The sequence below is a fragment of the Bos mutus genome, chromosome 8 (assembly GCF_027580195.1).
Source record: "Bos mutus isolate GX-2022 chromosome 8, NWIPB_WYAK_1.1, whole genome shotgun sequence".
NCBI classification, from domain to species: domain Eukaryota; kingdom Metazoa; phylum Chordata; class Mammalia; order Artiodactyla; family Bovidae; genus Bos; species Bos mutus.
This window is the reverse complement of record NC_091624.1, coordinates 31,320,339-31,332,743: the sequence shown is the minus strand read 5'-3', so window position 1 is coordinate 31,332,743 and position 12,405 is coordinate 31,320,339. Positions and strand designations below refer to the sequence as shown.

The following is a 12,405-nucleotide window of genomic DNA, read 5'->3' as shown; positions in this document are numbered from 1 at the left end:
AGTTTCCCAGGCAAGAATACTCCAGGGGAATCTTCCAAACCCAGGGATAGAACCCATATCTTCTGTGTCTCCTGCATTGGCAGTCAGATTCTTTACCACTGAGCCACCTGGGAAGCATTCCGAATCTTTAACCTTTCAGTTATCTGGATTATATTTGCAACTAATTAAGTCATGCAAGCAAAAGTTGCTTTCACATAATCATGAGGTCCTTTTAAAACTATCCAGTTTAACTCTGGAAGTACTCAGGGTTCCCTTCTTTCTTGATTTTTGTTTCCTCTCTGGAATGGAATGTTGGGCTCCACATGTTGAGACTGTGAGAAACTTTGAACCCATAAGTTCAAGCTTGGTGAGTATGTGTCTGTTTCCTGGACGAACTTCCCAAGGACCTGTATAAAAAGTGAATCTGCTCCCCCTAAGGCGTGTTGGATCTGCTCCAGGATAATGGTGGGGTGCCCTGGGGTTCTTCTTGTCCCTAACCAGAAGCAATTTCCTGTCCTCTCGGTAGGCCTGCAGCCTGCTCTAACCCGCTGGGGCCGCGGTGCTGCACCTCTCCCTGAGCCGCAAGGTGGGCCACGCCGGTCACGTCTCCCTGGACAAAGCAGAAATAAATCACACACCAGCCCCTGCTTAAGATCTGATGAAATTCTCCATTTCCTCTCCAAATTGAATTCCTCCCGAAGGACTGGAGCGGCTCCTGAGAGTAATGAAGGCACTCCTTCCTCCTCTGCTAGAAGCGTGTTTTAAATTAACGGACACGGCCTTCTAATCTGCGTGAGGAGGGAGCTTTTAGAAACAGTCCTGAGAAACTGTTTAGACCAGAAACGATATTTTTAAACTTGAGGGGGGAGGCAGCAGACAGACAATACGACGTGGCCTTTGTCGGGAGGCAGCCCCGCTGGTGGTCTCCCGGGAAGGAAGGAGCACACGCGTCCCGCTGGGGCCCTGCCCGCCCCCCTGCTCTGCCCCGCCCCTGCCCTGCCCTGCCCCGCCCCCTGCTCTCCCCGCTGGCCCCAAGATCACTTGCAGTGAGAATTTATGACGGAGAATACAAATAAGAGGGATTGTGCTTTGTGACAGTTGAAAATATTCCTTTCCCACCCATTTCTTATTTGGGAAAAATGATCAACTCTGATTTTGAAAAACATTTTTAAAAAGAACCATTTTTAGGATGAAGATGTCACTGAAGTGATTATCTTCCATCCTCTGTAATGATGATGAATCAACAATTTGGCATTTGTAGAGGCAGTTGACACAGGCCCTTTCAAGGGAAAAAAGAAAAAAGAAAACCCGTTTTCAAATGGAGCTTGTCAGAGTGAAGACTGATGCCCGGCTGACTGACTAGGACCATGAATACAATTCTGACAACTTGGGAAAATGTGAGGAGCCCAGGGGTGAAACTTATAAATCAAGTGAAAGGTTTGAGTAGAAAATTCTAAACATTCATTCTACTTTGAAGGAGGGTGTGAAAGAGATTATCTGTTGGTAGAGGAATATTTAATATTACTCCTTGAAGTGAGTTTGAGCATTATACTGTTCTTCATTCATTGTTGAAAAAAAAGCAGTTTAAAAATTCTAGTTACCTTTAAAAATCCTGACATTTAAGTTCAAAAGGAGAGGAGTAAATTCTCCTTAACTTGAAAAAAAATTCTATTGATCCTTTTATGTCAGGATTTTGTTAACAACCCGTGAGAAAGATTATCAAAACCTCACTCTGTGTTTTTATTTAGTTTAAGAAAGAAGCCATTTTCTTTATAGGGAGGTATGATCCATAGGTAAAACCCAACCTTAGACAGAAAACTCCGCTGCAGGAGAATTTGGGGTCTGGTTCTCAAACTGGAAAATTGCTTTTCAGGGAGAAGGTCATGTTTTCCACTGATAATAGGGTCATTTGTATCAAGCGAAACGCACACCCTTCCCATCTAGAAGGAAGTTTAAGCTTCGGTTTTCTCAGAAGACAGTAGGAAACACATTTCTCCCTGGCTAGGAAGAGAGTATTGAGGACAGGGAATGGGAATTCAGGCACCGTTCCAGCAATGTCTGGGTCTGTCCTGAGCCCAACCAAGGCCAGGGTGTATCTCCAAAATACCGGGTCTGGTGGAGACAACGAAGACTGTTGAAGGGGAAAAATTACAGGACAGGAAAATGAAATGCCACCCCCACACAGCTGCTTTGTGCATTCCTTCAGCCCTCTCAGACTTTGATATTTGCATAAAAGGGCCTGGATCAACTTCCACACTGGGACAAAGCAGCCAGCAGGTCGCTGTGGACAGCGCAGGCTTTTTCCTCATGAACAGTCTGCAATTTCACAGTCATCAACGTGTGTACCCCTCCTGGGCCGAGGGGTCAGCTCAGCCACACCATGTCTGTAACTCTGCGTGCACCGTCTGGGTCTCTGGCCAGCAGACCTTTCCAATGCAGGCTTGTCTTTGAGCCTGTTTACAAAGCCTGAAGTTACTTCTGTTTTGTTTTAGCCAAAAGGGTGAAGTGCTGCCAGCAGTATGTCTGGAATGTTATTTACTTGGTACATTTCTGTGGCTTTTCTTTGTAGCACTGCACATGCCAGAGCAAAGGGTCATTTACTTGAAAATGCCAGGTTTCGCAGTTTGTCTTCTCCATGGGCGACTTTCTCAGGAAGAGGAAGTTTAGCTCCTGTGCCTCTTGGTTCCCCCCCACCCTCCTCCCTCTCTCTCACCCTTCTCTCTTTGCTTCCTGCGTTCCTCCCTGCCTTCCTTTTTTTTTTTTTTTTCTCTGAGTTAGTGCTCTGAAATACTGTTGGCGCCTGCTGCATTGCACCCTTGTATCCTAAATGTCCCAGCTACACTTTTATTTCCCGGAGTTTCTGGTGGACTCTGCTGAGATCCTGGCAAACACTTTCTCATTTGCGTGCTTGCCCTGTTATTATTTCACATGAAAGCTGTCTGTTTTGGCACACATGACTGCCGTGATTTCAGTTGAGCTCCCTGAGCTGAATGGGTGATGTTGTGCAAGGGAAATACAGGTGGGGTTTTCTCTACTGGTGGCCGTGGGGGCGGAGGACAAATCTGCAAGCAGTTCTGGCTTGTGCAGAGCCCACATGATGGCAAATGCATGGCTTTTAAAGGAAGGAACCAGTGTGTACAGTTTCTTAATTTGGAAGGTTTCACAACTGCTTGTGTTCAATTGATGGAGGAGGGGTTTGTTTGTTTTTTTTTCAAAGCAAGTTCTTCATTCATAAGACTGTAAACAAGTCCTGGATAAATGAGAAATACCGAAGCACAGGAGGCACTCCCTTTACCTCTTCTCTCTTCAGCCTCCCTTCCTGCCGTTTCATCAGTGCAGCTCTAATCATGGTGTTTGGGGTTTTAAAGCAAAGTATGGGAAATGAGATTAGATATTAATAAATCTCCCTGGCTGGTGCCAGCCCTGGGGCCATTTGCACACCTGAGTGAGTTAACTTCCTTCTCTCTCTCTGCCTATCATTGTGGCATGTGAATTACAAGCATCTGTAGATAGGAAAAGATACCTTTGAAAATCTCAGCCTTACAGAGATTCAGCCTTTATCAGAGTCTCTTGAAACCTCACCCATCCATGGCACCTGTGAGTTTGTTACCTCTGTAACCAGCCCTGGCCTGAAAGAGAAAATGTTTGGTTCCATTCTTGTCGGCTTTTCCTGTCCTTCTGCGTGACTTCTCACTTTGTCTGTAAGCTACTCGGATTTTTGGCTGAAGGGTCTTCTTTGATCACTGTCTTGACAGCATGGGCTTCACGTTCCCACACCTGCTCTTCTTTTACAGTCCAGATTTCAGGGTAAATGCTTCCACAGCCTTGTAATTTCTTCCGTGTAAAGCTCGGCGCAGGTTACTTATTACAGGTAATAGCCTTTTGATGACGGAGACAACTGCTTGGCAGAAACGGCAGCCTGAACCGCTGCCAGGAACGCAAACTGCCACTTTATTTATTTCTAAAAGCATCTAAGCTGCGAGCCTATCGGTCGTGATCTAGCATGCACATGATAATAACAGGCTGGCAGGGCTGAGAAAGCTGCCCCAGGGGGCGGCCATGACGACAGGCCCCGACAAGACTCTTGTGTGTTTTCTCCCCCATTATCCACAGCCCACACATCGTCTTCCTCTCTCAGAGCACCTTGACTGGAATGAGCCAGCTCTGTGGGACCCGTCTCTGCCATGAAATTGCTCACGCCTGGTTTGGCCTGGCGATTGGGGCTCGAGACTGGACGGAGGAGTGGCTGAGTGAAGGGTTCGCCACTCACTTGGAAGATGTATTCTGGGCCAAGGCACAGCAGGTAAGTTTCAAGTGCACTAAGCATTTCAGTACCCAGAGTCAAGTTCAACTGAGTCTTTCGCTCATTCAACAGATAGGTATTGAGTGCTCATTATGCACCTCGGCACTTGTTCTGTTTGCTTTGTAAATGAGAGGAGAGACCTTGCTCCCCGTGGGGTTCACTGAGGTTCGCGATCTAGTGATGACAGGGAGACCAGGTAGGTAAACGACAGCATCTGCAACTTGCAGGGATGAGTACTGTCAAGAAAATGAAGCCAGATAGAGAGGGGTGGAGGAAGTGCTGGTTTAGAAGGTGCTTATCGGAGAAGGTCTCTGATGAGGAGACATTTGAGCAAAGACTTGCAGAACAGGTGGTGCTGCGGCATACTCGAGCACTCCTTTGGGGTTGTGGTTGTGTTGACATCGACCGTGTTCTGCTTTGATAAGTGATGAGATGAAATTTTAAATCCAGAGTCATGATCTTAGGTGTCTGCTGCAAGTAATGAGGAATGAAGCAGCGGATGTTGCAGATTAGGGAACGAGGATGACTGTGGTACACCGGCCGCTTCCCCTCAGTTCTGACCAACTGCTGTCATGTTGAAAGGAGGGCTCAATAGAGCCTGGACTTCTAGTGTTTTAAAAGAAACTATGACTCTGGATTTTTATGTGAAATTTATCAGTGTGAAAAATATGCAGACCAAATACACACCGAGGCCAGACCTGCTCAACACACTCCTAGTTTACAAGCTCAACTTTAAAGAATTAGCCACCAGCAATAAGGAAGCTGTGGCAGCTAACCTGCTTCCTGCTTGTTTTCCAATTCCTAATATCTGGTCACATCTTTTCCCCTACCATCTCTGCATACTGGACTATTTGAATTCTGAGATTCACAAGTTTGTACACATCTGCATGATTTTGTTCAAGTTCTTTCTGCCTGTTGAAATCCTGTATATCTTTCACTAGCCAGCTCAAGGTCACCTTCCTTTGATAGCCCAGACTCTTCATCTCATTCACAGTTCAGTAATGCTCTTCTAGAAACTTTGAGTTTCCACAGTAGTTGTACTTACCTCTTTTTTCTCACTTGTTTCTTCTTCCTCCTATCCTCATGAGTAGGCGATAACCTCTTTCACAGTGGCACAGTGCCCTGCTCATCCTCCCACCCCGCTTTCCCACCTTGGCTACTGAGCTAGCAGTGTGCATAGCTGTGTACCCCTCCACACAGAATCCTGTGAGGAGAGGTCCCATGGCAGATTCTTGAGCAGAAAGGCTGGGTTTGAAGTAGGACCCGGGTTGGAATCCCAGCTTTGCTGCTTACCAGCTTTGTGAGTGTCAGGAGGTTAAGTCACCTCCCTGAGGCTTAGTTTCCTCATTTATAAAATGCTTAACCTTGCAGAGTGGAAGGGGTGGTGTGTGAATGAGCTTATTAGCACCGTGCCTGACACATGGAGTGTGTGCAAGAAATACCAGTTGTCCTTCTTGTTTTCGTCATCTTTGTTTTTGCCACCACCTTGCATGGAGTAGGCATTCAGCAAGGATTGAATAGGTTTAATGTAAATGTGCCTCTCTCACCATCTCTCCCCTGAGGTGCTTCCATCTGAGACAGTCAGATTTGTGCTATTCTGGTAATCATGAGTGTATGTCAGGTGTCTGATGACCATCTCTCTGCCCTTTATGTCCTGAATCCCCAAAGAGCAGTCCCCCTTTATCCTTCCTCTTGCCTCTACCTCCTGGAATCTCTCTGCTTGGGTCCTGCCTCTGCTCTGCCCTGCATCTATCGGTACTGATAGAGGCACAAAGCTGGCCCGGCTGCATCTCACAGCTATAAACCTTCCATGTGTCCATTCTCTGCGAGATTCACAGAGAAAAAAGGCTAAGTCCACAACGCTGCTTTGAAAAAGGTCAGAGTCTAATGTTGAAGATAAGGAAAGCATATAGTGGAAGGAAGAAGAAAATAAGTTAGAAAAGAGAGGTAAACACTAATCAGGTGGGAGTTCAAAGGTGAAAGAGGCTAGATATGAGAAAATCCAGAAAACCTTCTTGGAGGAGATGACTTCTTATGAGCCTCAAAGGGAAAATAGGGGTTAAAGTTTCTCTGTCCCTCCTTTACCCTTAACCTGGAATAGGGGGCAGTCCACCTCATCATCCTTTAAGGTACATGCAGTAAATCGTCAATATGTGAAAACACAGACACCCCCTGAAGCAAAGTGTCCATTCTGGAATCAGCACAAAGTTTGGAAACATTTCCAGGGTTCATCCCTTGCTCTGATCCCTTCCTTGAAGGTTGAATAAGACTGAGCTGCTGGTGGTCCCTGCCAAGCCGCCTCAGCCAGAGAAAAGTGCTCCTCAGGGCAGCAAAGGGTGGGTAGCCTCAGGGGACTCTCCCGATCAACAGGTTACTTCATCACTGAACAAGGCATGAGGGTGCAATGTTACTTTTCTGCCCAGGAGACTGTACTTTGCAGGGCCACACGTTATCAAGTACAGCAAAGGGGAGTGGGGACCTCTGAACAAGGAGATAGAAACCTCCACTCCTCTCAGTGGGATTCCATAGAGAGAAGTGAATTGAATTAGTGGCAAGTTGAGTTATATAACTTGTCATCGACTTGGAGAAAGTCTAGACTTCTTGACAGGCGTCTTAGTCAGCTCAGGCTGCCATAACAAAGTACCACAGACCAGGAGACTTAAACAAGCTGGGAAGTTCAAGATCAAGGTGCTGACAGGCTTGGTTTCAGGTGAGGCCTCTCTTCCCTGGCTTGATGAGGGCCATCTTCTCATTATGTTGTCACACGGCCCAGAGAGAGAGTTTCAGTGTCTCTTCCTCTTCTTACAAAGACACCAACCCTTTTGGATTAGGGCCTCATCCTTTTGAACTCGTTTAACCTTAATTACCTCCTTAGAGGCCCCTATCTCCAAACAGTCACACCAGTGACTAGGTCTTCAACATAGGGTTTCTGCTGGGGGAACACAATTCAGTCCATAACAACAGGACACACAAATTTTGTTGATCATGTCACCACTGCTAGCTACTTGGCACTTCTGTCTCTCCCTGAATGGCAACCTGCACCCTGGCCAACCCTAACCTTCCCCATTTTTAAAACATTTCACACTCTTTCCAGGCCCCATGAGCTTTGTACATGCTTCCCCTCTTCCTGAAATTTCTCCTCTCCTGGCTGACTCCTGCCTTCCCTGAGGACCAAACCCCATGTCCTCCACAGGAAAACCTTCCGAACACCCTGGTTGTCCGGGGGCTCTGGGGTCCTTCTTCAACCCCTACCATCACTGGACTCCAGTGGTTAACATTCTCATCTGTCTCCCTGGACTCCTCAAGTTCATAGTTGTGTCCATTATGTCCCCAGGGCCTAGCAGAGACTCAGTAAATATCTGTTAGTTTCCAGGAATGCCTGTAGACACTGACAGTTCGCTCCCCAGTGGATGTCCTGCCTCCCACCCCACCTACCCCCCACTGTGGCATTTAAAGCCGAGGGGCCTTGTGAGCACACGGATGACAGCAGCCAGTTCTGCCCAGTAGGGCAGGGGTGATGGCCTTCCCGCCCGAGAGGGAGTCTAGGCATTGGGCTCTTCCTGGTTATATGCAAACAGAGTCATCTGGGTTACATTAGCTCCACTGTAAACAGCCCTTAACAAAACCGGGGGCTGGGAAAAAATAGGAGGTAAATGGAGGGGACCTTTCCCACCCTGTGCGAAAAGACAAGGCAAGAAAGGGCTGGATGGAATCAGAGTGGAAACCGGCCCCTAGGGAGGTCTGCTCTCTCCAGGGCAGGACGGACGGGGCGGGAGTCGGGGAGAGGGAGGCTGTTGGACAGGGAGCACCTCCCAAACAGGCAGCACGGGAGGGAGGGCTGGTTCTTCGTTTGAGGACCTAAAAGACCTCTTTGGCCCTCGGACTTTCCCTGTGGGGCACAAGGCACAGTGCGGGCTGTCTGTGCCATCCCCCCTGAAACAAAGCCCGCCGCTCCATTGGGCGGCTCTGACTCTGCAGAGGACAACAGTGACTGTTTTGTGCATGTGTGTTTGTGCGTCTGTGCTCCAAGCAGCTGGCCCCCCACGAGGCCCGGGAGCAGCAGGAGCTGAGGGCTTGCCTACGCTGGCGTCGCCTCCAGGACGAGGTGCAGAACTCCCCGGAGGAAATGCAGGTGTTGAGGTAAAGCCCCCATGATCCTGTCACCTTCCCGTCCTCCCTGTCACGCTCCTGCTTCCCTTCAAGGCACATCCAGGCCATCTCTTAAATCTGCTGGGTTTCCTTTTTAAATTAAATTGGGCTAGATTACTCATCCTCCCAGGGATGTGACTGTTAACATTTTAAGTCTTTCAGGGCGTGGGTTTGGATTTGCCTTCTGACATTTTCCTGGTGTCTGTGTTAAGGAAAAAAAGGGCCATTTCCCGGATCAAATTCTTCATTTGAAGTTTTAATAGTCACTTTACACGGTGACCATGGACTTGGAGAAGGTGAGGGTCTGGTAGCCTGGCAGACAGTAACCCTTTAAAGCCAAAAGGAGAAAAGAAAAAAAAAAAAAGCCTTTAGGAAAATATTGATTCCTAAGTGTTTAGTAGTAACAGATGTTTGTGTCAATGGGGCCTTTTGTTCCGGCTGGGTCCCCGGCAGGAGGCCACTCCCGTGCTGGGGGAGGATTCTACTCTTGGCTCCCTGGTTTTATTTTCAGAGCGTGTCTTGCAGCACTTGTAGGATTACTTCTCGCCATTTCACCATTTTTTTTTGGTTTCTCTCCTCTCTTTTTCTTCACTTCTCTAAATAGTTGTTTATCTGAAACCTTGAGCCTAGGCCCCAGGAGCACTGTGGTTACTATGGCAACAGAAGCTTTCCTCCTGCCCCCCTGTTGACTGGAGCCAAGCCTTTGGAATCTGCAGTCAGACAGGTGGGAAGGCGGCCATCCAGGGATCACCCCTTATTTTAGATGGCAGCCCCCAGGGCCAGTCTACCACCTGGATAGAAGCCTGCCTGGACCAGTTCTGTTGCCACTTGTTTTTAAATAAAACCCCCCTCTGCAGTGACTGCACACTAAGGCCGGGGTCTGAGGGAAATGCCGAGTCCAGCCTGACCCCGGCGAGGCTGGCCAGTGCTTTTGTGCAGCAGCGCTGGGTGTGGCCGCTCTTCCCAGGGAGGTGTCTTCCCTCGCACACTAACCGCAGGCGTCAGCTGACTCATCCATTGTTTAGGAGCCAGGAGCCTGCCCTCCCCACCCAGTGCCACTATGAGCATCCTTTCCCTCAGCTGCCAGAATGGTGACACCCATGGCCGCTGTGGATAGGGTCCCCGCTCTCTCGGAAGTTTCACTTAGCAGAGACCCTCGTGTGTGCACAGCTGGTTACAGGCAGTAAGAAGCTGATGTGACAGGAACCCGGAGATTTATAGTAGGGAGGGTGGGGAGTGCCTCTTGGAGGAGCACCAAGGCCTGGAGGCAGGAAAGGGCCTGGCATGCTGGGATTGAGGAAGAAAGGAAGGTGGTGGTTCGGTTGGAAGGTCGGGAGAGGCGGGTGGGAGCTGAATCATCCGGCCTTGTCCTGAGTTGCTCCAGGGCCTTACGGACAGAGGATCTGATCTGTCTGGTGTTTTTTTTTTTTTCCTCTAATTTTATTTTATTTTTAAACTTTACATAATTGTATTAGTTTTGCCAAATATCAAAATGAATCCGCCACAGGTATACATGTGTTCCCCATCCCGAACCCTCCTCCCTCCTCCCTCCCCATACCATCCCTCTGGGCCATCCCAGTGCACCAGCCCCAAGCATCCAGCATCATGCATCGAACCTGGACTGGCAACTCGTTTCCTACATGATATTTTACATGTTTCATTGCCATTCTCCCAAATCTTCCCACCCTCTCCCTCTCCCACAGAGTCCATAAGACTGTCTGGTGTTTTTACACTGCTTCCCTGGCCACTGTGTGGCATGGACTGCAGGCAGCAGATGAAAAGCAAAGAGAAGGGTTCGAAGGCTGCAGTAGTTCACACTAGCGGTCCTGGTGGCGGTGGGGTAGACTCAGGAAGCAGACCTGTTTAAGACATGCTTTGGCAGTGGAAGCGGCAGGTCTTTGGTCTATTGAATATGGAGAAAAGGAAAATGAAAATGTCCAGAATGACTTCTAGGCTTTTGACTTGAGCAGCTGGGTAGACAGATGGTGATGCCATTTGGTGAGATGGTAAAGACTTTGGGAGGAGCAGGCTTTGGAGGGAAGAATAAAGATTTTGGTCTTGCGTGTTGTTAAGTTTGATGTGCCAAATAGACATTCAGTATGGAGAATGCAGTGGGGTTTACAAGTCAGGAGCTCAGTGGAGAGACTGAAACATTCACCCTATGGATACTTAAAATTCTGAGCCCATTGAAATCAGCAGGTAGGAAAAAAAAGTAAGAGAAGAGGTTGGGAGGAAGATGAGGAGTCAGCAGAGAAACTGGGGAAATCAATGTAGAGAAAACCCAGAGGCCAGGAGTCATAGAACCCAGGAAAGAAGATGAGTCAAGAAGGTGAAGTGGGGTGTCAGATGTTGCTGAGGGGTTTGTAAAAGGGATGGAGAGAAGTGACCTTTGTTTGGATCACATGAAAGATGTTGGTGACCTTGACATGCATGCATTTATTCATGAGTTGTGGAAAAGGGAGTCAGATTGAAGTGGGTAGAGAGTGAATGGGAGGTCAGGAAGCAGAGTCTGGGCTTTGTGAGAGGAGTTGTGCTGGGAGGGGAGCAAGGTGAGGGTCTGGGAGTTTTAAGGCGGCTGATGCAGGAACAGACTGGTGTACGAGCTGTGTAACTTCACCAATCCCGCCAAGACTCAAGGCTCTCAAGACTCAGTTTCCCCGCTTTCCAAGTCTCTTAAGTCCCTTCGATGCTTCCAGTTCTGAATGACCACAGACCATCCGAGTGGGTAAGGATATTATAGCTAAAGTTAGTTGACGCAATGTGTTCCCAACATATAAACAGCCAGATGTCCACTGGGAAGTCAGTACACACATGCAGAGAGCCTTGTCTCAGGGGTTCATGGAACTTCTGACGTCCAAGAGCTTTTCCTTTGTGTGTGGAGCTGGGAGAAGGAATACACTATTTTTAGACCCTTGTGCTAGAAGGCTTATTATGGCATTTGTTTTTCTTCGTATTCAGAAATTGTGTTTGCCTAAATTTAGGCTAACCATGAAATGAGTGCATTTGAAAGATTGTTGCGCATCAGTATGGAAAATATTGTTATCAGATGCACTTACAATGAAGAGGAAATGTTTCTGAACCTGCCCTGAATTGTATAGTCTCAGTTCAGTTTACTCCCATCCCTTAGAATTCTCCCTTAAATGGGCACAGAGAACCTAGAATGACAGAAAGTGGAAGGAAAAACCAGGGTTGTAAAAATTTATTCTCAGATTTTTGTTTTAATACACAAATAAGACCTTGGGAAAGAAGTCTCATAAAATGATAATCAAAGATGCTATCTTTTTCCCCTTTCTTTTAAGATACCCCATGGTCTTGAAATAATGGACCAAGAACAATTTAGAAGTCTTGGTTTCACGTTGCCAGATGCAACAGAAGCTTCAACTTATCTTTGCAACAACTTTCAACATGGTTGACCACTCTTTCTAAAAACACTTTCTTCTCTTGGCTTCTGTGTCACAGTCTCCTTGATTACCTTCTGCTTCACTGGTGGTCCTTCCTCACCTCTCCTGCTGGCTATTTCACATCTTCACTTAGGTGACTCATGGTTTTGAAAGACTGGTTACGGTGTCCAACATCATATAGCTGATTAAGAGCAGAGTGGGGGTTGAAATAATCCTTTTTTCCCTACCCTATCTCCTTGACTCTGAAGAACTCGATATAGCATTTAGTTGTAGTAAAAAGAAAAAAAAAAAAAAGAAAGAAAGAAAGAAAACTCCAGGCATCTTGAACTGTGGAAGGACATGAAGGTTGTGTTGAAAAAAGACTTCTTGGACCAAAGCATCTTTGTGTTTTTACACATGAGTGTGTCTGATGATTTCAGTCAATATAGGGAAACAGCAAATTCAGTATTGTGTTGATGATATTAAAGGAGTATTAACAAAGTGAGAAGAGAAAAATTAAAATTATGTTTGTCTCTGACTTGCTAATTTCAGTCATGTATAAGACCTGTTCCATTTGTACCTTCCATATTCCCA

At 47.2% G+C, this 12,405-nt stretch overlaps 1 protein-coding gene across 15 annotated transcripts in view; it reads left to right on the top strand.

Moving 5' to 3' along the window:
• The window catches only part of AOPEP (aminopeptidase O (putative)), a 355,565-nt gene that overhangs the window by 182,021 nt on the left and 161,139 nt on the right, over nt 1-12,405 (top strand). For 9 of the 15 annotated variants that reach the window (XM_070375357.1, XM_070375352.1, XM_070375358.1 and 6 more), the window contains 2 exons: nt 4,093-4,282; nt 8,313-8,422. The exons of 2 other annotated variants lie outside the window; for them this stretch is intronic. In XM_070375357.1, coding sequence (XP_070231458.1) covers nt 4,093-4,282; nt 8,313-8,422 — 300 coding nt within the window. The remainder of the gene's footprint in view (nt 1-4,092; nt 4,283-8,312; nt 8,423-12,405) is intronic. 4 more of the 15 variants (XM_070375359.1, XM_070375354.1, XM_070375350.1 and 1 more) reach the window with 1 other exon arrangement.